General features: G+C 47.4%; 1 protein-coding gene across 1 annotated transcript in view; it reads left to right on the forward strand.

The window, feature by feature from the left end:
• The window catches only part of RNFT2 (ring finger protein, transmembrane 2), a 61581-nt gene extending 37749 nt beyond the window's left edge, over window positions 1-23832 (forward strand). Inside the window, exons 7-10 of the mRNA XM_061169123.1 lie at window positions 13814-13963; window positions 15283-15348; window positions 15485-15586; window positions 22648-23832. Coding sequence (XP_061025106.1) covers window positions 13814-13963; window positions 15283-15348; window positions 15485-15586; window positions 22648-22782 — 453 coding nt within the window. The 3' untranslated portion in view covers window positions 22783-23832. The remainder of the gene's footprint in view (window positions 1-13813; window positions 13964-15282; window positions 15349-15484; window positions 15587-22647) is intronic.
• Window positions 23833-25135: the final 1303 nt, after the last annotated feature.

Below are 25135 nucleotides of genomic sequence, written 5' to 3' on the forward strand. Positions count from 1 at the left end.
CGCCCTCTAAGAGGGTCTCACGGGCCCCTCTTTGACTTCCTTTGATGGCTGACCCTGGCGGGGAGGGAGAGAGGTGAGAGGGTATATTGTCCACTGTCAACAGGAAAGCTTCATCTTTTGCTGGGGAAGGTGATGTAGAGTAATACAAAGACGGTGCTGTAGAATCAAACCCTAGCTCTGCCACAAGCCACTTCACCCCTCTGACTGAGCCTTCTGGTTCTCATCCACAAACTAGTCCATAATGCACCTCTCCTGTGGGTTTGGCATGTGGAACAGTGACTTTTAATATAAAGTGCCCAGCACATCGTGGGCACCCAGCAAGCGTGGCCGTGATCACTGTTCCCACCAGAGCAAGGAAGAACTGGGGCAAAGGAGCGGAGGTTTGGGGTGCAGCTAGGGAGAAGAAAGGGAGAGCCACCCTTTCCTAGCTGGGTAACCTGGGGCAGGGCCTTTACCCCTCTGAACCTCAGTTCCTTAGACTGTCAGACAGCTAAGAACAGAACTTCTTTCACTGGGCGGCTGTGAAATCATGCGTGCAAGTCGCCTCGCACTGCGCCTGACCTCAGGTCCTGGAGAGCTGGTGCGGTCACTCCCTGATAGACACGTGGCCTGAGGGGTGAAATGTTCAAATAAAGTGGGCGGGGAAAGATGCAGCAAAAGAGTGGAGAGGGCAGCTTTGCCCTTCGCAAACAGCCACCTCCTTTGTCCCTGAAGGCTGAAGAGCCGGGGGCTGGGGGCTTGCTTGGTACTGATGCTGGGCGCCCAGAGGTCCCGGCCCGGAGCCGGTGCGCAGACCCTGGCGGCCCGGGTCGCGGGGCTGTGACCTCATCGGCCGGCGCCGTCCCGCGGGACCATGAGATCATGAGATGCTGGCGCTCGCCGAGGAGTCGATTTGTTGGTAGCGCGGGGACAGCCGGCCGCCCGTTGCGGTGATCTCATCCGGGCCTGGGGGAGGAGGAGGCAGGAGGCCCGGCCCGCCCGCGCCACCCGGAGGGGGACTGACGGCCGCCGGTGACGTCACCTGCAGTGCCCGTTGCCGGGTAACGTGCGGCCGCCTGCCTCTGGCTCCGCCCCCTCCGACCCCGCCCCCACCTGCCGCGCTCTCAGCCTGTACCCAACCTGGCTCACTCTTCTCTTTCCTTTTTTATTTATTGAGGCATAAATTGCATATTGTAAAGTGATCTAATTATAAGTATACAAGCTCGATGAGTTTTTACATTATGTATCCATATGTAAAATATGTACATGTATATCCATATGTGTCAAGATATCACCAGCGCTCTCCAACAGAAATATAATACAAGCCACATAAGCAATTTACAGTTTTCAAGTAGTCACATTAAGCAAGCAAAAAGGAACAAGTAACATTAATTCTAATAATATATTTTATTTATCCCAGAATGTCCAAACTATTATCATTTAAACATGTAATCAACATAAAAAATTTTAATGAGCTACTTTACCTTTTTGTTGTTTTTCTAAGACTTTGAAATTTCCTGTGTATTTCATACTTTCAGTACATCTCAGTGCAGATTTAACCACATTTAAAGTGCTCAATAGACACATGTGACTCTTACAGTACTATCTGTACTGTATTGGGCAGCACAGATATAAAACATTTCCAGCACCCGAAAGGCTCCTTCGTTTCCCCTCTGGTCAGTACCCCTGCCAAGGTGCCCATTATCCTGAATCTTATCCTCCCTCTTCAGTTCTCCACCCTCCCACACACCTTGTATCTTTTCTTTCTCTCTCCCCACATCTCACTTTAACTCCTGCTAGAGTCTCCCTTTCTTCGCTCCTTATAGCACTCAAAGCACGAAACGGCACAAGATAGGAAGTCAGACTGGATTTAAACCTGGCTCTACCCCTGTCTAGCACTTGGACAACCTCTTAGAGCCTCTGTTTTCTCACCTGTTAACTGGCCCTAGTTCTTCTCTTTTGCTGCTAGTTTCTTGTCTCTTTCCCCTTGTACTTATCTCATTAGCTCAGTCTCCCACGATTTATTCCTGCCTCCCGTGCCTATGTTGAGCTTTCTCATCTGAGAAATGGGACTGGGTCATAACTACCCCACCAGGGGAGCATTTGATGCACAATTCCTGGCCCATGGTAGGTGCTTAATAATGAGATTACTTTCTCCTCCTTGGCCCCCTCTTTGCCTGGTCTCTCACTCCTGGGTGCCCTTTTTCTTCTGTCCTCTAGCTCTGTCATTTCTCCCCTCTCTTCTTTTGCCCACATCTCCTAGTTCCTCTCCTGTGTCCCTCTCCTCCCCCACCCCCTGCATTTCTCTCTAGGCTTTCTTCTAGTCCCAGTGCCCTCAACACCTCTTGCCCCCAGCACTCCTGGCCAGGTTGTTTTGAAGTCAGTTACCAAGCTCTTCCCCACCCGCCAAGCCTTCTCAAGTCTGAGAAGTCCTAGATGGGCCCGCCTGCTCCTCAGCGGGTCGATGTTGCGGCTGTTCTGTTCTGAAGGGCTCTTTCAGCCGCGGTCCCCCGTGCAGCCTGCAATCATAACAGACCTGCAGGCCGCCTTCCCAAGAAAACAAGTCTTTGTTTTCAGCTCTTTGCGCGGGCCCAGCCCGCCCATTTCGGAAGCATGGCCCTGTCCCCTGTGGCGGCTGGGAGCTAACCAGCGGTCCAGGGCAAAAAAATCAAATGAGGGAAAGCACCCAGGAGGCTGGACGCAGTTCCTGCTTATTTTCCCCACATTAGAGGAGGGCTCTGCAATGAGGAGTCCCTTTGGCCCAGTGCTAGCCTTAACTCAGAGAAGCTCTCCGGCCTCCTTTTCCCGACACCCCCTCTCTATGGGGAACCGCCTCTCCCTCTCCCTGTGGTCCTGATGCGGCTGTCCGTCACGGCGCCCCTCCCACCCCCTGCCCCATCTGACCAATCCATCCAAGGCTCGCTGTCCGGGTTGGCAAATGGGCCCCCTGGGAGAAACTAGGCCCCTCTATCTCTGTTGGAGTTAAGCTGCGAGAGTGTTGGTTTGGGGCTACTAGTGGCCATCTTTCCTACCAGGTAGAGGTGTCCAGAACTTTCTATTAGCTGTGTCCCCTGGGGATATCCTCTCCTCACTTTCCTTATCTGTAAAATGGGAGCATTAATAGCACCTACCTCACAGTGTTGTGCAGAGAGTAGGTGCCTAGCACATAGTAAGAGCCAAATCATCGTCCTTTCTTCTACACTGCATGCCTTTCTCATGGTGCTCTGTGCTGAGCCCAGCAGTCACTGGACAGCCCCTTTTCCTCTCTCCTAGCCTCATCTTTTTTATAAACCCTTCCTTATACACCGACCCTTGCTTCCTAGCACCTTTGACATCAGGGTTCTCTATGAGCCACACCTGTGGAAAACCTAGCCATTTGAACTACAAGGTCATTTAGCCCACCTGTTCATTTGTTCATTCATTCACTCAAAAAACATTTTTTGATCACCTACTCAGTGCCAAATCCTTTGTATTAGTTAGAATTGGGATAAGCCAATAACAGCAAAAATAATAATAATAGCTTAAACTTAAGAAGGGTTTATTTCTTCCCATGTAAAGTCCAAAGGTAAGCAGTCCAAACCTGGTAGTGTGACACCTTCCAGGTTACTACTTCACCAATCCTAGGGTGTGGGACTCCTCCTCATGGTCCAATATGGCAGCTAGAGCACTAACCATCACATCTAAGTTCCAGATAGCAGGAAGGAGGACGGGGGGGAAGAATAAGGTGAAAGTTTCTCTGAAGTTGTCACATGACACTTCTACTATAGCTTAGTGCCACTGAAGTGCCACTAAAATGGCACCTGGTTGCAAGAGAAGCTGGGCGATGTAGTCTTTGTTTAAGATATCATCCAGCTAAAATATTGAGGACTCTAGTGCTAAGGAAGAAGGAGAGAAAGAATGTAAGGTGACAGCAACTAGGGACACACCCTGACTAAGCATAGGGGAAAGATGGTGAACAGGATATGGTTCTCTGCATTCATGAAGCTCACAGCCTATCAAAGAAATAGAGAATAATAATAATATAAAATAGATAACCAACAAGGACCTACTGAGTAGCACAGGAACACTGCTCAATATTCTGTAATAACCTAAGTGGGAAAAGAATTTGAAAAAAAATAGATACATATATATGTATAACTGAATCACTTTACTATACACCTGAAACTATACACCTGAAACTAACACAACATTGTTAATCAACTATGCTTCAACACAAAATAAAAATTTTAAAAAATAAAAATAAATTTTTAAAAATAAAATGCTTTCGTAAAAAAAATAATAATAGTCAAAGTTATTGAATACTTACTCTATTCCACATGCTACTCAGGGATTCTCAAACATTTTAGACTTAGGGCCTCTTTACACTTTTAGAAAGTATTGAAGACCCTAAAGAGCTTGCTTACATGGGTTATTGCTATGACCCATGTAACCATAATAGAAATTAAAATCAATTCACCACAATTGAAATTAAAACCAAGAACTTTTTACAGTACTTACTAATTAACTTAAAATAATAATCAACCCATTATGTGTTAAAATAAATAACATATTTTAAAGAGACATAACTATTTTTTTAATTAATGAGAAAAGGGACTTGTTTTTACATTTTTATAAATTAATATCTGGCTTGATAGAAGATACTTGCATTCTCATTTGTTGCAAATCATGTCATATAGCCTCAGGAAAAACTCAACTGTATAATTGTTAGAGAATAAAAATGTCAGTTAATGTCTGAGAATTATGATGAAAATAGTTTTGACTTCACAGACCTTCTGGAAGGGTTTTGGGGACCCTCAGGGTCCTGGACCACACTTTGAGACATGCTGATTTAGTTGGATGCTTACAGTATCCCTATGTAGTAGTCACGATCAAGGTTACAAGTTTTCCCCAGAATGTGGCACATGCATGGAGCCTCCATAGTGCCCTATGGCTCCACTGTAGACGGCCAGGTCCAGAGGGCTTGGTAAGTAGTTTAGCCTTTGTCCTGGGGATAGTGGGGAGCCAGGGAGGGTTATAAGCAGGGGTCCGCAATGATCAGATTTGTATTCTTCAAAGAACATTCTAGAAAGAAGCACAGGCATCGCTCTCCTCGTGGCAGTGTGGCTGGCTTTTTGGCACAGGGTCTTGGAGTGCTAACCCAACAAGCCAGCCTTAAGCAGCACTGGCAAACATCACCAGCCATCCACACATCAGACCCACCCAAGAGACTTGGCTTATGGGACAGTCAGCACCCAGGATGGCTATGACTTATCTCTCCTTAGCCCTTAGTCCAAAATGAGCTTCCTTTAACAGGCAGCAAGTAGTAGTGATAATAATAATAGCCAACATTTAATATTATGGTATGTCACACCTTGTTTTTTTTCTTTTTTTTCTCCTTTTATTTATTTTTTATTTATTTATTTTTTTAATATCTTTATTGGAGTATAATTGCTTTACATTGTTGTGTTAGTTTGTGCTGTATAACAAAGTGAATCAGCTATATGTATACATATATCCCCATAGCCCCTCCCTATTGCATCTCCCTCCCACCTTTCCTATCCCACCCCTGTAGGTGGTCACAAAGCACTGAGCTGGTCTCCCTGTGCTATGCGGCTGCTTCCCACTAGCTATCTGTTTTACATTTGGTAGTGTATATATGTCCATGCCACTCTCTCACTTCGTCCCAGCTTACCCTTCCCCCTCCCCGTGTCCTCAAGTCCATTCTCTACATCTGCATCTTTATTCCTGTCCTGCCCCTAGGTTTTTCAGAACCAATTTTTTGTTTTCTTTTGCTTTTTTAGATTCCATATATATGTGTTAGCATACGGTATTTGTTTTTCTCTTTCTGACTTACTTCACTCTGTATGACAGACTCTAGGTCCATCCACCTCACTACAAATAACTCAATTTCCTTTCTTTTTATGGCTGAGTAATATTCCATTGTATATATGTGCCACATCTTCTTTATCCATTCATCTGTCGACAGACACTTAGGTTGCTTCCATGTCCTGGCTGTTGTAAATAGTGCTGCAATGAACATTGTCACACCTTGTTTTAAGATCTTTACACGTTATTTCTCTGATGAGAGAGGATTTATAACGTGGCCTCTGGAACCAGCCTGCCTGGATTCAAATTCTATCTCTGCCACCTACCAGCTGTGTGACTTTGAGCAAGTGACTTAACCTCCCTGTGCCTCAGTTTACTCTTCTGTAAAATGGGGATGATGATAGCTCCTATCTCATAGGTTGTTGTGAGGGTTAAATTAATACAAAGTGCTTAGAACAGCACTTGGCAAGTAATAAGCCTTCAGTGTATGTATTTGCTGTTATTAACATCAAAACTCTTTGAGGGACGTACTATTATTACCTGCAGTCTATAGATGAAGACACTGAGGCCCACTTATTCATTCGGCTGAGCACCCTGTTTGGTGCCAAGTGCTCCTCTAGATTCTGCAAACAGAAATGGTAATGCCAAAAAGACACAGAGCCCCTGTATTTCAGGAGCATAACAAAGAAATATAGTCCATGTTGGGGGTGAGTGCAAAAAAGAAAAATGAAAGCTGAATACAGAGGATGGGGAGGATGGGGGGAAGTAGGAAGTGCAGGGGTGCTATTTTATGTACATTGTTCAATGATCCTTCCTGATGAGATGACATGTGTGCCAAGACCCAAGGGAAGTGAGGGAGCCAGCTGGCAGACATCAGGAGGAAGAGTGCTCCAGGAAGTGGGAAGAGCAATTGCAAAGACCCTGAGGTAGAACTGTGCTTGTTTTTTGTTTTTTGTTTTTTGAGAATCGGGCACATCAGACATGTGGGCAGGGGGCAGATCTTATAGGATCTGGAAGATAGGGTGAGAGTTTCAGATGTCACTCTGAGGGAGATAGAAGACATTGGCAGTTTTGAGCCCTGGGATGATTTGTTCTGCCTTGTATTTTGAGAAGCTCATTTTGGATACCATGTGAGGAATAAATCATAGGGGGACAATGACAGAAGTTGTTAGGGAGCTGTTTCCAGCAGAATTTGTAGATGAATTGGATGTTGGTTCTGAGAGAAAGGAGAGTCAAGAATGATTGCCGGGGTTTGGGAGAGAGAGACAGACAGACAGACAGACAGACATGGAAGGAGGGAGGATGCTCTCATGTCTCTTCTTATAAGGGCACTAATCCCATTCATGAGGGCTCCACCCTCATAACCTGATTACCTCCCAAAGGCCCCCTGGCCTACGGTTATAAGCAGGGGTCCGCAATGATCATATTTGTGTTCTTCAAAGAACATTCTAGAAAGAAGCACAGGCATCGCTCTCCTCGTGGCAGTGTGGCTGGCTTTTTGGCACAGGGTCTTGGAGTGCTAACCCAAAAAGCCAGCCTTAAGAAGCACTGGCAAACATCACCATCACCTCCTTAGATGAGTACTTTAGTTCATTTTTCTCTTTTTTTCTTTCTTTTGGCTTAAAACAACCACCATTTTATTATTTCCCATGATTCTGTGGGTCAGGAGTTCAGCCAGCGTACACTGGGGACAGCTGGTCTCCATGTGATGTCCGCTGAGACTGGACCATCCACAATGGCTTTTTTACTCACAGGTCTAATGCCTCAGCTGACATGGGTGGGATGACTTGCTCAGGTCCTATATCTGGGCCCTCGGTTCTCCCTGTTGGCTGGGTTCCTTGCTTCTCCCCTGTGTAGTGTCGCTCAGAACCTCTCCCTCTGCACCTGGCCTCTGCACGTGGTCTCCCCTTGTCCCTTGGGTTTCTCACAACCCGAGAAAGGAGGAAGGAAGGGGAGGAAGGGCAAGCAAGGGAGAGGCAGTGACAGCTGCCAGGTCTCTTGCAGCCTGGGCCTGGGAGTCCCAGATAGCACCTCTGCCTCATTCTCATTCATTCCTTAGTTCTTTTGAACCTGAGGTGTCCTATCTCTAAAAGAACGTGAGTGACAGTAATAATGCCCACATCCCCAGATCATCATGAGGTTCTTTACTAGCTCTTATCATGCACTGGGCCCTTCCTGAGTACCTATGTTTTAGGTGCATTTGCTCATTCAATCCTCACAATCACCTTGGCCTGTTGGAGCAAGTTTGCTGGGCTTGTGAAAGCCAATGGTTACATTTTCAGGAAATTTGCAAGCAGTCGTTAAACCCTAGGAAGCTTGAAATTGGCCCTGTGGGAGTACTTACACCACAGAAATTGGAAGCACACATATCAGGGCCTTTTTTTTTTTTGGTTGTTTTCCGGAGAACTGATTTGCCAGCACACCACTGTGTGTGTGTGTGTGTGTGTGTGTCTGTGTGTGTGTGTGTGTGTCTGTGTTTTCAACCCCATTTACAGATGAGGAAACTGAGGCTCAGAGAAGTTAAATTATTGTCCAAAATCAACCTAATTTAGTAAGTAGCGGATTTGACTTTGGAGGCCCAATTCCCATGCCCTTAACTGCTGTGCTGTCCTACTTCTGCAGGTGAGGAAATGTGTATGAAAGAGATTTATAAACAGGTAAAGCCGTATAAATATTCATTATTAATTTTGATGCAGAAAAAACCTTTTATCCCTGTTTATCCATTCTTTATATCTTTGTACATTTACGCTGCTAACCACTCTGATTATGTCTCCCTCCCCTTCCTCTTCATCCCCATGATCCTTCACATCACCTTTCCCAGGTAGGTGCGTCCTCCGAAAGTCTCCTAACCTGTTCCTTTCTTCGGCTTCTCAGCATCCTGCTCGCCATCATTTCCCACTCCCTTCCAGTCAGCCCTCTGTCATTTCCTTGCTTCCCACTTCACTTTTGGTCCCTCCCCCATCCTCACAGTAAAAGTCAGAACAGAACCTGCCTTCCCCTCCTTGACTGCTCCTGCCCCCTTTATCAGAATCCCAACAGCGAGTTCTCTGTGCCTAAGTTCTGCAGCAATTGCTACTGTTCCCCCTTTACGGGTGGCAGGGAGGGCAGACGGGTCATAATCTGATCGCTTTCCTTGTCTGACACCCCGGAGAAACCACACGGTCCGTTTGGTGGTCGTCAGAAATAACATGCTTAAGCAACCTGGAATTATAAAACTGCTTAATTAGAGAGAGACGGTTTCACTGGGATGTGCCCAGTTTTCCCTGGTGGTTTTATCTCCTCTCCAAGTGCCCAGCCCCCCCAGCAGCTAACTGCTACCTTTAGCACTCTCCCCCTTTATTTTACTTTCTGTGACATCAGGGCTTGCCTATGAAGAGAAGTACTCTCTTCCATGTTCCAACTCTCCTTCTCCATCAGCAAACTCTAGATGTTGACCTGAGTAATAAGGGTGGAAAATCTTACGCTTCAGAGGTCTCTAGCTCTTAAATAAGCACCTGCTATGTGCTGCGTGCTGGGAATATGACCAGGAGCCAAATTATCTTCATGCTTATGGGGCTTACGGTCCAGTGGGAGAGAGAGATACTGAAGTAATTTTTTTTAATATTGTGAGAAGTGCTCTAAAGTGATTTAAAGGGTGTAACAGGAGCACTTAATTTAATTAAGGAGTTGGGGAAGGCTTCTTATAGGAGGTGACAGTTAGCTGAGACCCAGAAGATGAACAGGTGTTAGCTCGGCAAAGAGGAGGGGACTACTGGTCCATCTACAGAGGAAGAGCTTGGTCTACATAGCAGGGCACCTGAAGAAGGGCCAAGAAGCTGGTCCCTGAGCCTTCTCTGAAATTCTGGGGATGTGTTGGAGTCCCCATCATGACTTGACTTATCTAGGTTCTGATGTTATAGACCAGGGGTTGTTAAACCACAAGCTGCAGATCAAATATGCCTCGCAACATCTGTGTTTGTAAGTAAAGTTTTATTGGAACATAGCCATGCCTATTTGTTTAGCTGTTGTCGATAGCTGAGGGGAATAGTGGTGACAGAGACTGTATGACCTCAGAGCCAAAGTATTCACTATCTGGCCCTTTGCAGAAAAAGATTGCTGACCTGTGTTCCAGACCCACATGTTAGATGAGTGGGAAGCTTGGGGTCTGGACCAGGGGACCAGCCCGCAGCTAGTGGAGCCTGAGAACTGGGGGATCCAAAGACAGTGACCAAGGATCAGTAATAGCAAGGTGGTTGGCAACAGGATCTGACCCCAGGCTGTCTGGTTCCCGAGCTACACTCTTAACCACCAAGCCAGGCTGGTTGTGCAAGATTAGCCTGAGAGGGGACAGCAGGGTCTGTCTCCAGAGTCAACCAGATGCCAGCATGCCGGGGTTCCCAGAGACACAGGGACATAGGACCTTTCTTGAGGTGGTCATGTCCTCAACCACCATGAGGCCAGGAGGACAAAGCAGGAGGCTGCCCAGCAAGATGGCCAAAGATTGACCATCCTTTCCATCACCTCTGGGCTTCTGGAATACCTTTCTTTCCTCATCCTGCCCATATTACTTCACTGCCCTTGTTCCACTTATCCATTGAAATAGTGCTTCTCAAACTTGAACGTGCACACACATCACCTGGGAACCTTGTTAAATTGCAGATTCTGATTCAGCAGGCCTGGGGTGAGGTTCCGATTCTGCAAGATCAGACATTGGGGTGAGTGGATGACTGGATGCCTTTCCTTGGTCCTTAGCAGATGTGGGTACATCTGCCTCAAGGAGTCCTCTTCCGAGCGACCTGTGCTCAGCCCATCAAGGCAGAATATGATGGGGTAGATATAAAGTCTCTGTCCACATTCTGTACATCATCCGTTTGATGGATACACAACACATTTTTTTTTTTTATAAATTTATTTATTTGTTTTTTTTTTTTTTGGCTGTGTTGGGTCTTCATTGCTGCGTGTGGGCTTTCTCCAGTTGCGGCGAGCAGGGGCCATTCTTCACTGCGGTGCGTGGGCTCCTCATTGCGGCGGCCTCTCCTGCTGCGGAGCACGGGCTCCAGGCATGCAGGCCTCAGTAGCTGTGGCACGCGGGCTCAGTAGTTGTGGCTTGCGGGCTCTTGAGCGCAGGCTCAGTAGTTGTGGCGCACGGGCCCAGTTGCTCCATGGCATGTGGGACCTTCCCAGACCAGGGCTCAAACCCGCGTCCCCTGCATTGGCAGGCAGACTCCCAACCACTGCGCCACCAGGGAAACCCCACAATGCATTTTTATAACTTTTTTCTCCCTCTAGTTTACCACAACGAAAATGAGTAGTTTCTGCATTCTGTATCTTTTCCACTTGGAACTATAATATGAGCATTTCCCTGAATCAATAGATATCTTTCGCCAGGATGATTTCTTTTCTAACTTTTTCTTTTGAAATAATTTTAGACTTCGAGAAAGTTGCAAAAATAATACAGAGAGTTCCCATATATCCGTCACCCAGCTTCCCCTAATATTAACATCTAATACAACCATAGTACAATTAGCAAAGCCAGGAAATTCACATTGGTACCATTATTATTAACTAAACTACAGACCTTATCACATTTTGCCAGTTGTTCCACAAACGTCTTTTTCCTGGTCTAGGATCGAATCTAAGATCCCACGTTGCATTTATTTGTCATGTCTCCTTAGTCCTCCCTGATCTAACAATTCCTTGGTCTTTTCTTTGTCTTTCATGACCTTCACATTTTTGAAGAATGCTGGACAGTTATTTTGTAGAATGTTCCTCAGTTTGGCTTTGTCTCGTTTTCTTATGATTCAATTGAGCTTGTAAGTTTTTGACCAGAATACACAGGATGATACTGTATTTTTCTCAGGGCATCTTATCAGGGGTTTAGGCTTCAATATGACTTATTACTGGGGATGTTAACCTTGATCACTTGGTTAAGGCGGTATGTAGTGGATTTCTTCACTGCAAAGTCACTCCTTTTCAGGATGGTATTTGATTGGCTGTATGGCTTTGCATTATCGATCCCTACCATAACCAGACCCTCTTTTTGCACATTTAGTTTGTTACCTGTTTTTGTTTGTACTGTTTCAAAGAATGCTGCAGTGGCCATTCCTACTGGCACATCTATTAGCACATATCCCTGATTATTAGGATAAATTCCTAGAAGTAGAATTGCTGGAGCCAAGATTATTCACATCTTTAAGGCTATGTATGCTTGGGGCGGGACTATTTGTTTCTATGTTTTTTATTTGTTTCAGTCAACTTTATTGAGGTGTATAACATTGTATATCTGTACAAGAAAATGCATAGATTTGAAGCACATGTTTCAGTGAGTTTTGGCAAATGTATACCCACATGTAACCACCACCCCCATCACTATATAAAATATAAAATTTACATATACAATCTACAATTCCTTTCATTCCCCAAAATTCCTTGACGCCCCCTCATTCCCCAAAATTCCTTGACGCCCCCTTGCAGTCATTCCTCCCCCAGCTCACCCCAGGCAACCACTGATCTTATTTCCATCAGTGCAGTTTATTTTTTTTAACTTTATTTTTTATTTTTGGCTGCGTTGGGTCTTCGTTGCTGCGCGCGGGCTTTCTGTAGTTGCAGCGAGAGGGGGCTACTCTTCGTCACGGTGCGCAGGTTTCTCATTGCTGTGGCTTCTCTTGTTGCGGAGCACGGGCTCTAGGCACGCGGGCTTCAGTAGTTGTGGCACGCAGGCCCAGTAGTTGTGGCTCGTGGGCTCTAGATCGCAGGCTCAGTAGTTGTGGCGCACGGCTTAGTTGCTCCGCGGCATGTGGGAGCTTCCCAGACCAGGGCTCAAACCCGTGTCCCCTGCATTGGCAGGCAGATTCTTAACCACTGCGCCACCAGGGAAGTCTTCAGTGCAGTTTTATGTTACCTATTCTAGGACTTCATATAAATCAGAATTACACACTATGTACTCTTTTGTATCTGTCTCCTTTGATAGGAGAGAATGTTTGAGATTCATTCATGTTGCTGTGTATTGCAAACATTTGTTCCTTTTTTATTGCTGAGTAATGTCCTATTGTATAAATATACCACAATTTGTTTATCCATTCTTCCATTGATGGACACTTGGGCTGTTTCCAGTTTGAAGATATTATGAATAAAGCTGCTATGAACATTCGCCTACAGATGGACATATGTTTTCATTTCTCTCAGGTGCACACCTGGGAGTGGAATTACTGGGTCCTAAGCAGGTGTCTGTTTAACTTTATTAGACACGACAGAGTGGGTTATTTTCATGTCCATTTTATAGCACAGGCCCCAGAAAGCTTGAGGGACTTGAATAAAAGCCAAAAGAGGAAGAGAAAGAGAACGCTAGATGCTTTTCCTGTTTATTTCCTTTAATCTTCAGAGCCACCCTAGAAGGTAGCAGTTGTGATTCCCATTCTGTAGATGGGCACAGTGAGGCTCACGAACATGCAGCAAGATAAGGTTCTGAGTCCCTCAGGTCTGAGAACCCAAGTCCATGTTCTTTCACCAGATGTGATCCTGCCTCCTTGGAGACAGTAGGTGGGGCAGCTGGGAACGAGAACACGTCTTCCCCCCTCTCCTCTTCTCTGCCTGTCCTTCCTGCATCCTGTGGCCCACCCTGCCCACACCACTGAGGGCAGTCACCCTCGATGCCTGGGTCAGCCCCCTAGAGGTGAGAGTGATCTGAGTGCAGGGCCAGGGACTGTGCCCCCGTGATTGGCTTTGAGCCCTCAAAGCCACAGCACACACCAGGGAGTGACCCACACTCCAACCCTTGGCCGAAGGTGTCCAGCTTCTCCCTCCCTGAAACGCGATCCTCAGAGTGTTGGTCTCCTGGGCTGGTGGGCAGCGGGCGAGGGCAGCGGGCAGGGGCCGTGTCTCCCCGGCCACATTGCAGGCCCATTAGGAGCAGGCCTGAGTGCTTTACAGAGCTGATTAATGGGCTGCCTGTGACCTGGAATGTCATTACTCCCTGGGCTGGGGGGCCCCCCAGCTGGGTCCTTTGGGTCTTTACTGCTAATAATAATTGATGCTTTCTGTGTGGTTGCAGGGAAAGTTCTATCTGGTCATCGAGGAGTTGAGCCAGCTGTTCCGCTCACTCGTTCCCATCCAGCTGTGGTATAAATACATCATGGGTGACGATGCCTCCAACAGCTACTTCCTCGGAGGGGTCCTGATCGTTCTCTACAGCCTCTGCAAGGTGAGGTGGCCTGGGGGAGGCTGGAGGGCTGGCCTGAGGAAGACCCATTCACTAGCTGGGCCTGGCAACGAGGGCAAGTGGGGAGCCTGGAATAACACCCTAATCTCTTTGTTTAATTGAAAAATTAAATTCACACGACACAAAATTAACCACTAACCATTTTATAGTGAACAGTTCAGTGACATTTAGCAGATTCTCAGTGTTGTGCCACTACCACCTCTGTCTAGTTCCAAGACACGTTCATCACCCCAAACAGAAACCCTGTACCCACGAAGCAATCGCTCTTCATTCCTCCACCAGTGCCTGGCCACCACTAGTCTTCTTTCTGAAGACTCTATGCATTTACCTTTTCTGGACATTTCATATACTTGGAATCATACACTATGTAACCTTTGGTGTCTGGCTTCTTTCACTTAGCGTCATTTCCGAGGTTCCTCCACATTATAGCATATATCAGTACTTCACTCCTTTTTATGGTTACAGCCATCCTAATTTCTTGCCCATAAACCTCACCATATGCCATCATTTCATGTCGTCCTCTTCACAGCAACCCTTCAAAATACATACCGTTATCACTCCTATGTTATGGGCGAGGGTACCGAGGCTCAGAGAGAAGCAACTTGCCCAGCATCTCTCAGCTAGTGATCACAGAACAAGCGTCAAAGTCTGGAGCTCTCAACCCACCGACCACACTGCTACAGAATTTGTTTTCTGTTCCTCTTAAATTGCATACCCTCAGCTCTGCAAATCAGTATGCAGTGCTTCTCTTTTCATCATTAGTACAAATCAGGTTTTCCCCCTAACAATAAACACATCCTCCTCTTTCTTTTCCCTTATCTATTTAAGGCTTTAGAGAATTCTGGAGGAATGCATGTGTTCCCTTTCCTTCCTCCAAGCAGGGCTAGCCAGGCAACCCATGCAGTGTCAGCCACTGGGGCTTATTTTGCCTACTGATTCTGATCTGCTGGCAGTGGCTGACTGGAGTGCTGGACAGAGAAGAATGATTATGCCCTGACTCAGAAGAAGAGTGCTGTGATCAATTAGCAATGCCTGCCCGGGGCTTGGGAGGGGGAAAAGACAGTAGGCATGCAATATATTCGCTATCCTGGCCCCACTGGCAGGGGAGACTGCTGATGGAAGGCAGCAAGACAAAAGCCAAGCAAAACTGATGGGAATGAGGAGTTTCAAATGGGAGGATGTGCCCTGAAAATGTCTGGAGTCAAAGATGAGGAGGGTCCATGGTGGTTGTTCAGGAACGGTGAAAGAGATCCCAAACAATCCTTGGATACTTTTCAGCCATCACCTCGCTCTCCTTTCAGTCTTTCGACATTTGTGGCCGCGTGGGTGGAGTTAGGAAAGCCCTGAAGCTTCTCTGCACCTCTCAGGTGAGTTGGCTTCTGATGGTCCTGACCGAGGTCACAGGAACCAGGAGCCGGAAACAGACCTTGCTGTGCTTCTGAGGGTGTCTCTCCAGCGAGGGACCACAGCTGTGTCTGTGTCTCTCTCCCTTCCATCAAACAGAATTATGGAGTCCGGGCCACTGGGCAGCAGTGCACAGAAGCTGGTGATATCTGTGCTATCTGCCAGGCTGAGTTCCGAGAGCCTCTGATCCTTATGTGCCAGGTGAGCAGGGCTGGGCGGTGTCGTTGGAGACGGAGGTTGGGGGACCGCAGGGCCCTGCTCCATGCAGAAGTCCCAAGTGCCTGCATGGGACACTTAACCAAAACCAAATGACCAAACCTTGGGGCTCTAGGATGGGTCTTTGGGAACAGTGTAGTCAAGCCTGGAGTCCCTCAGACCCAAGGTCAAATCTCAGTTCTGCCTTTTACTAGCTGGCTGCCCTTGGGCAGGTTTACTTCACCTCTCTGAGCTTTGATTTCAGTGGTAAAACGTAGAAAATGAAAATTTCAGTAGGGTATAGTGTCACAATATCCTGAGTTTGAATCTCAGCAGCAATGTGCACCCCGAGTGGCTCAGTCCATCTCCCTGAGCCTTGGTCGTTTTCATTTATAAAATGGGTATCATAATAATGCCTACTTTATAGAGTTATTATTATGATTAAATGAGATCACCTCTGGAAAGAGCTAAATTTTAATTATTCAGCCCTAAAACTTACTATTATTACAGTTTTAGTATCATTATAATTATTATTACCATTTGTTTTCGTTATTAGTTGTGGGTCACCAACCCATAGTAGTAAGTACTGGTCAGTTACTTTTTTTTTTTTTTTTTTAATATATTTTTCTTAACCATATTTGCTTATTTATTTATTTATTTATTTTTATTTTATGGCTGTATTGGGTCTTCGTTTCTGTGCGAGGGCTTTCTCTAGTTGCAGCAAGCGGGGGCCACTCTTCATCGCGGTGCGCGGGCCTCTCACTATCGTGGCCTCTCTTGTTGCAGAGCACAGGCTCCAGACGCGCAGGCTCAGTAATTGTGGCTCACGGGCCTAGTTGCTCCGCGGCATGTGGGATCTTCCCAGACCAGGGCTCGAACCCGTGTCCCCTACATTGGCAGGTAGATTCTCAACCACTGCGCCACCAGGGAAGCCCCTGGTCAGTTACTTGTAACTGCCTAAATTTATCCCTTTGCCTCCTCCCCGCCCTCCTTCTCTTCCTTCTCCCCCTCCCCCTCCCCCTCCTCCTGACATCAGGGGCTAAGATGTCAATTCAGCAAATGTGTATGAGTCAAAGCATCCTATCAGATACTGGGGAGGGGAGGCAGAGGGCACATAGACCCTGTCCCCTTCTCTAGAACACATGGTCTCCTTAGGGAAACAGACGCATACATAAATAACTATGAAACAAGGCAGGCAGTGATAAGTGCTGTGTAAGAGAGAGTCGTGCAGCGTCCCAGGGGACCAGGCCCGAGAGCAATGAGTTGGAGGCTGAGAAGACTTTGGGGGAGGCGTAGCCTGCAGACTAGAAGGAATGGGAGAGCGTATGGCTCCCACGCCCACCTTCCAGGGGTAGGAGGACAGGAGGTGGGGTCCTTTTTTGGCATCAGCCAAATTTTTTTGGTTTTGCTGTTTGGGGATGTTTGGGAGGTTCGTTTTTTTTGTTTGTTTGTTTTTTTAAATTTATTTATTTATTTGGCTGTGTTGGGTCTTCGTTTCTGTGCGAGGGCTTTCTCTAGTTGCGGCGAGCGGGGGCCACTCTTCATCGCGGTGCGCGGGCCTCTCACTGTCGCGGCCTCTCCCGTTGTGGAGCACAGGCTCCAGACGCGCAGGCTCAGTAGTTGTGGCTCACGGGCCCAGCCGCTCCGCGGCATGTGGGATCCTCCCAGACCAGGGCTCGAACCCGTGTCCCCTGCATTGGCAGGCAGATTCCCAACCACTGCGCCACCAGGGAAGCCCCAGGAGGTTCGTTTTTAATCTTTAACTGTACTTATTTTTAAATTGAGAATAAATTTGCGTGACTCAGAAATTCAAAAAGTAGATGAAGAAGTCATGATGACTAAATGCAGTGTGGGACCTGGAACAGAGAGAGAACAGGAGAGAAAAACTAGCCTCATGAAATCTGAAGAAAGTCTGGAGCTTAGTCCATGGTCATGCATCTATGTGGATTTCTTAGCTTTGATAAATGTACCACGATGATGCAAGAGGATAATACTAGGGGAGACTGAAACTGGGTGAGGGGTAATACAAGAACTGTCTGTACTACCTTTGCAACTTTTCTGTAAGTCTAAAATTATTCCAAAATAAAAAGTTCATTAAAAAAATATTTTAAAGATACAAAAAGGGAAGTGGTGACAGGGTTCCTACCCTTATCCCCAGCTCCCTAGGCCCCTCAATACCCACACAGGCAACCGGGCCAGTTTCCTTTATATCTTCCCAGATGCTTTGCAGAATTTAAATATATATACACACACATATACACAAACGTATCTTTTCCAAAAAGACATAAGTTGCGGCACATTCTACCCAAACTGCATTCTGCATCTTTTCTTTTTGACTTGAAACTCTGCCTGAAGAGATTGTTCCTTATTTGTGTAACATCCCATTTTATGGATAGACCATAATTTGTTTAACCATTCTCCTATTGATGGGTATTTAGCAGTTCATAATCTTTTGTTATGACAAATATGGCTGTTATGAGAGATCAGGAATAGGGAGATATATAGCACCTACCTGGACTCATCGTGTTGCTTAAATGAGTTAATTCAGGTGAAGCATTTAGAACCATGCCTGGTGCGTGGTCAGGGTTCCATAAATATTAGCTCTCGTTGGCACGTATTCCATTTCACATGTGTGCAAGCTCTTAGTAGGATAGATTCCTAGTGGTGGAATTACTGGGTCAGAGGGTATGCAGTTCTGACAGATGTTGCTAAATCGCCCTCCATAAAGAGTGTATCCGTTTGCAACCCCAGTGCGGAGCATGACGCGCCCTCTTGCTCTCCTCCCTCACCAACATATCGTGTTATCAAGCCTTTTTTGAGCGTCGCCAATCTGACAGGTGACAAACACTATCTTGGTGCAGTTTTCATTTGCATTTGCCTAATTATGAGAGCAGGCGAGCATCTTCTCATATGCTTCAGAGCATCTGTATTTCCTTCTTGGTAGCAGCAATTCTTTGAACAGGATGTCAAGGTGAAAGTTTTTCTTCTTCCTTGCTGGCAGTCTCTCCAAGCCTTCGTCTGTTTGCCTCTCTCCCGTTCTTCTCCCGGTACCACTACGTCTTCCCGCAGCTGGATTAGAATTAGTGGGAGGGGTTGGACAAGACACCGTCACCGCAGATCCAGGAGCAGGGGCCACACCGGTGGTGGTTGAAGCCCACACGCGTGGCCAGGCCTGGCACACGTCTCGGTCTTCCTCTGCTGCTGTGAGCCGGGCTTAGAAGGGCAGAGATGACGTCCACAGGTGAAAGGGCCTTGTTAATTCCTAAATGCACTGAATGAATGAACAAATGAATGAATGAGTCAGTAATGAGCCTTTACATCCTCAGTAAAGGCTTCTCTGATTCTGTTTCTCCAGTCTCGTCAGTGCCCCCAGCTATGTGTCCTCGCAGATCCTGTGTTTTTCCTTCATAGCACTTATCTCAGGTGTCAGCTAGATGATTAATTGGGCAACTGGTTGTGTAAGGTCTGTCTCCTCTTTGCCAAATTATAAGCCACTTGAGAGTGGTGACCGTGTCTGTCTTTCTTAGTAGTGGAATCACAGTACTGACTCAGTAAACACTGGATGGATGGATGGAATGCGATGAGATGGATGGAGGAGGGATGGAATGGGGTGGATGGATAGAATGGCACGGATATATGGATGGATGGTTGGATGGATGGGATAGAGGAGATGGATGGATGGTTGGGATGGAGATGGATGGTAGCCAAGTGGAGGGGTGGGTGGGTGAGTGCAAAGGTGGGTGGATAAAGATAAATGTGTGGGTGACTGGGTGGATGGGCAAATGGATTGACAGATGGGTGGGTGAATAGATGGGTAGATGGGGGAATGGATGGCTGGATGAATGGATAGTTGGATTGATGAATAGAAGGGCAGATGCATGCATGGATAGATGAAGAGCCCACTGGGCGAAAGGAACATCCTGTCTCCCCTTCAAAGGGCCATCAAATTAAGCTCAGTGGGTCACTCACACCCACCACCTACCACCGCCTCCCAGAGCTGGGGCCTGAGAAGCAGATTGTCAGTTGGAGCTAGTCAGGCAGACACCGAGCCCGTCCAGAGGTCAGAACTCTCCGCTCAGACAGAGCACACTCGCCTGGTTGGTCACTCCACAGTATTTATGGCATGCCTCCTGCCAGCCTACAGGGGGTCAGGGAAAGGGCATTTTGAACACAAAGTCAGAAATCTGCCGTATTTAAAGCCCTCCTTGCCAAAGAGAAGAGTCAGAGTATGTTACAGAACAAACTGCCCTCCGGTTCTTGGTCACTACCAGGAGTTTGGTTTCAGAGGGCTGGTGATACAAAGGAAAGAGGGCAAGAGTATAACAACCCCCACTGATTTTTTGCTTACACGTGCCTCACACTTGATGCTTTATGATAGGCTTTACCTGTTTGCATCCTTACAGATACCTTGTGGGGGAAATAGTAGCCCTGTTTTACAGAGAAGGAGACAGGCTCAGAGAGCCTGCTCTTAATCTCTGAGCAAGACATGGGGAGTCTGGATAGAACTTGGGATCAGGGTGGGGTAGCCTGTCCCACCCTAGGAACACCTCTCCCAACTCCGTGCTCCAGGAGACACAGCCAGGGAACTGTTAACAATCCAGCACCACCTGCATTCCCCACTGACCACAAACCCACCCAACCCTACACTTCCCAGCTTGGAAGGACCCCTCCTCCCCTTCCCTCTGTAGGGGCTCATTCCTTTCTCCAAAGGCTAGAGGCAGTCCTGGGTCATGAACTCCTCCAGCCCAGTCCCTGGGTGGTCCTGTGTTCTTTGAATCTCTTAATTGGCCCCAGATTTGGTCCTGCCTGATTATCTGAGAAGGAAACTGTGAGCTCCTGGAGGCCAGGGACCAGGTCTTCATCATCCTAGTATCTCCAGAATCTCCCACCTAACCTGCCTGGAAAGGCGTTGTTTGTCAGAACCCCTACTCTGTGCGGGCTCAGGGCTGGGCAGTGGGAAGACAACAGCAGCAGTCACTGCCCTCATGGGGCCCACTGGGTCTGCTGCCCCTTGGTCCTGCCCTTCAGCCCATGGTGAGAATTTGGGCATGGGCGTCCAGACTCTGTGTGGCCTGCTCACCTCCTCTCCCCCACTCCCCTGCACCCACCTCACTGTAGCCACATTGGCCATCCTTGAGAGCCTGAAACGCTTTCCCATCTCGGGAGCTTTGCACATCTGTTCCCTTCAGCCTGGAATGCTGTAGCCCCCGCCCCCTCTCTTCACCTAGTTAACTCCCAAACATCCTTCAGGCTTCAACACAAGTGTCACCACCTTCAAGAAGCCTTCCTCGACTACCCCCTAGATCAGACTAGTCCCCCTGTAACATACTCCTGTAGCATCATGGAGCTCTTCTTTAGAACACTTTCTACAATTAGGCACCTACTGCATACTGTGCCAGAATGGGTTTATAAGAAGCTTACAGTCTGCCATGGAGAGACAGATAATAATAAACAGATATAATGTAATAATAACCATTACTGTATAATAGCCAACACTTATAGAAAACTTATTATTTGCCGGGCATTCATCGGTCTAAGTGCCTTTTTTTAAACTTTTTTAAAAAGCATTTTGTTTAGATTTTTATATTATCAATTTTATTTTAAAAAATCTCCAACCTACAGAAAAGTTGAAGGATAGTAGAATGAACCCCCTTTTATCCTTTATCTAGATTCACTAATCATGAACGTTTTACCACATTGCCTTTTCTTAGTATAGATTTTTCCCCCTAAACCTGTTGAGAGTAAGTGGCTGACATTTTGATTCTATCATCCCTAAATATTTCAGCAGACATTTCCCAAGAACAAGGACATTCTCTCCCATAGCCACAATTCTACTATCACAGTATCAAATTTTTAATTGATATAAAATACTAATATTCAAATATATATTCAAATTTCTCTAATCGTCTTCAACATCCTTCATAGCTAGGGTTTTTCCCCACATCCAGGATCCAATCAAGAATCATATAGTGCGTTTGATTGTCGTGTGAAAGTACTTTAATGTTAGTTAATCTTCCTATGAGGGCAGTAGTAGTATCCCCGTTTTACAGATGAGGAAAAAGAGACACAGGGAGGTTAAATCACTTGTCCAAGTTATATAGCCAGAGGGTGGTGGAACCCATTAATGTTGCCAGTCTCCCCATGTTTCTCTTGACCCCTGTAGTCTGTTCTCAACCCAGCTGCCAAAGGGATCTTTTTAAAATACAAATCAGGGCTTCCCTGGTGGCTCAGTGGTTGAGAATCTGCCTGCCAATGCAGGGGACACGGGTTCGAGCCCTGGTCTGGGAAGATCCCACATGCCGCGGAGCAACTAGGCCCGTGAGCCACAACTACTGAGCCTGCGCGTCTGGAGCCTGTGCTCCGCAACAAGAGAGGCCGCGATAGTGAGAGGCCCGCGCATCGCGATGAAGAGTGGCCCCCGCTTGCCGCAACTAGAGAAAGCCCTCGCACAGAAACGAAGACCCAACATAGCCAAAAATAAATAATAAATAAATAATAAATAAATTAAAATACAAATCATATCAAGTCAACCCTCTGCTCAAAACCCTGCCATGGCTCCCTGCTTCTCTCAGAATAAAAGCCAAAGCCCTCCCAAGGCCCTACACAACTCTCTGACCTCATCCCGCCCTCCACCCCCAGGCTCAGCCCCACTCTCCTTGCTGTTCCTCCAGCACACCAGGCACACTCCTGCCTCGGGGCCTTTGCACATGCTATTCCCTCTGCCTGGAGCACTCTTTCCCCAGGTATCACCAGGGCTCACTCCTCACCCTCCTTCAAGTTTTACCTAAATATCAGTATCTCAGGGACATCCTTCCATTCACCATCACAGGCCTCCCAAGCCCTCTTATCCCCCTTTCCCTGCTTTTCCATCTTAGCACTTACCACTGGCAGACTCTGCCTCTTAGAGATTCCTCTTGCTGGTTGTCTCCCCAGCTAGAATACAAGTTCCGTGAGGGCAGGAATTGTCTGTTTTATTCACTGCTGGGTCCCAGCTCCTAGGACCAAGGTGGGCACAGGGTGGAGGCTTGGGAAAGTGACCCCAGTGGTCCTGATTGCTGTCCCCGCAGCACGTGTTCTGTGAGGAGTGCCTCTGCCTCTGGCTGGACCGGGAGCGCACCTGCCCGCTCTGCCGCTCGGTTGCCGTGGATACCCTGCGCTGCTGGAAGGACGGGGCCACTTCGGCACACTTCCAGGTGTACTAGGGCTGAAGACTGCAGCATCGCTGCTCCCAGGCACACCGGGGAGATGATGGAGGGTCAGCGGTATTGGGTCCAACTCCGGGGGCTTCCTGGGAAAAAGTCCTCAAGCACTGACTGTCCTCCTTCCTGCCTCTCTCCATCTCTTCCTCTAAAGCCAGGCCCCTGTCCCCTTCCCCACCTTCACCTTCCTCTCTTGTTCTGATCATGGTGTGTGCATCCTACCCCTACACATGGGAACGCCTTCTCACTCAGACTTGATCTCCACCTATGTAGGTCTCCCACTTCCCTCCAAGTCAAGGAACTGGTAATGGACCAAGTCCCACCTGTTGATTATTTTAACTCGTGGTGACCTAATACCTGATGCTGCAAACTAGAGAGAGGCCTGGAGATACTGTCTCCCCCTAAATGGCCCAAGTCCGCAGATGAGAATCACTGTGAAGTATTTTCCAAATACAAATGCTGGGCCCCACCTTATACCTACAGGAACTACGTGTACCAAACACTTAGTGTGAGCCAGGCACAGCGTTGAGCCTCCTGCCCGGACGACCTCCTGTAATCCTCACAAGAGCCCTATGGCGGAGGTACTGTTGTTTCCTTCGTTTCACAGATGAGGAAAGTAAGGCATACAGCTCCATGTGGAAACTTTCCCAGGGTCACCCAGTGAGCAATGTTGGACCGAGTTTCCAACCCGGGCCTGTCTGGCTTCGGAGCCTGACTCTTAACCACATGCTGACCCACTGCTCAGACACTTCAGGTGTGGGGCCTCCCAGACATGTTTCTTTAAAAGCATAAGAGGTGATTCTGACGCCCATCAGTGGCTCAAGTGCATAGCACGTTCGATTTGGACTACATTGAGAATGCTAATAGTGAACACTAGCTCCTGAAATCTAGTCGTGGTTGGGTCCATGGAAAGACTTGGTCCTTAAAATTGCTATTTAGCTGGACTCTGGCGGGGATGCTCAATCGTGATTGGCTATCAAGAAAGGCCAGCTCTGGTGCAGATGCAGATGTCATGGGGTGTCCACTCCCATCTTTACTTCTCGCCTCCTCCTTTTGTCCTGTCCCTCACTTAAGACTCAGGCTTGTCAACAGCTCCTGTGGCCATTGCCTTCTCCCCTGGTAGCCTTCAGAGCAAAAGGCATGATCCATGTTATGGATTTTTCCACAAGCCAGGGTGATGAGCACAGCAGTGATCAGTGTTTCTGGAATCTCTATACCAGAGCTACTAATCTCTGTAACACAACAAGTTCTCCACCCATGAGACCCTCCCTGCTCTGAAATCTGGGAGGAGAAGGCACAGGTGATCCCTTAGAAGCCACTGGAATCTTGTCTGCCCTACCCGCCTCCCAACTCTATTCTCTCATTGTCAACCTCAGCACAACAGGCTAGCGCCAACGGCATTACAGAGAAAGCAATCTGTGTGGCTACTGAGCAGATTAGCAAGAAAGCCCCAGGAGAAATGGTGGGAGCCTTGCTGTCGCCTCACTCTCAGCCAGTATTCACATGCCCATCCTTTCCCCAAGAGATTCAGAACATTCACCCCTGTGTGCTGTCAAGCCAGGACCTTTTCCTTTGCCTGACATCTCTGGCTATCTCGTGATACCCAGCAAGACATCCCTTCCAGGGCAGCGTGGCATCTTTCAAGCTCTGTTACTATGGCAATGGCCGCGATGTTACAATCCCACTTGCCTGGATAATCAACTCGGAAGGGGAAGTGGAGGAAAATGGGGCCAGGCAGATTCGGCTGCTCTGTACCCACTGCCTTGAGGAAGAACTGAAGGGAAGCAACAGGAGCTTCTGCAACTGGTTTTTATCAGAAAAATCGCCCTGCCTGCAGATGCCATCAAAGAAGCATGAGAAATTGCAGCTGGAGAAGACTTACTTATTAAAGTGCCAGCGTGTGACAGAGCAGATAGATCAGTCTGTTGGGAGTCAGGCCTGGAATTCTGATTCCAAACTCTGCATGACTTTGAGAAGTCACTTCACCTCCCTGTAGCCATCTCCAGGGTGACAAAGCCTAGTGTATTATCTACTGGAACCAGGGAAACTAACAATGTAGATTACTGGTGAATACCCCAACGGTTTTGTCAATTACACTCATGCCACCAAAAAAAACCTCTAACATTCCACAAATAATGAGCCATGTCTCTGACACTATAAAGAGTGTCACATGTGGGGAACACTCGGGAGCAGGTGGGATGATTTAGTTTAGGATTTTATTTATTCATTCCCTACCCTCTGGGGGGAAAGTCATGTCTGGAGGTTTTCTTTTGGGTGGGAGGATTTAACTTCTGCTTTAGGGAGGAACAGTGGCCAGGGCAGAGGTTTCCAAACATAAAGCAGCATGTTTTCCCTA

Source organism: Eubalaena glacialis, chromosome 15, assembly GCF_028564815.1.
Source record: "Eubalaena glacialis isolate mEubGla1 chromosome 15, mEubGla1.1.hap2.+ XY, whole genome shotgun sequence".
Taxonomy (NCBI): domain Eukaryota; kingdom Metazoa; phylum Chordata; class Mammalia; order Artiodactyla; family Balaenidae; genus Eubalaena; species Eubalaena glacialis.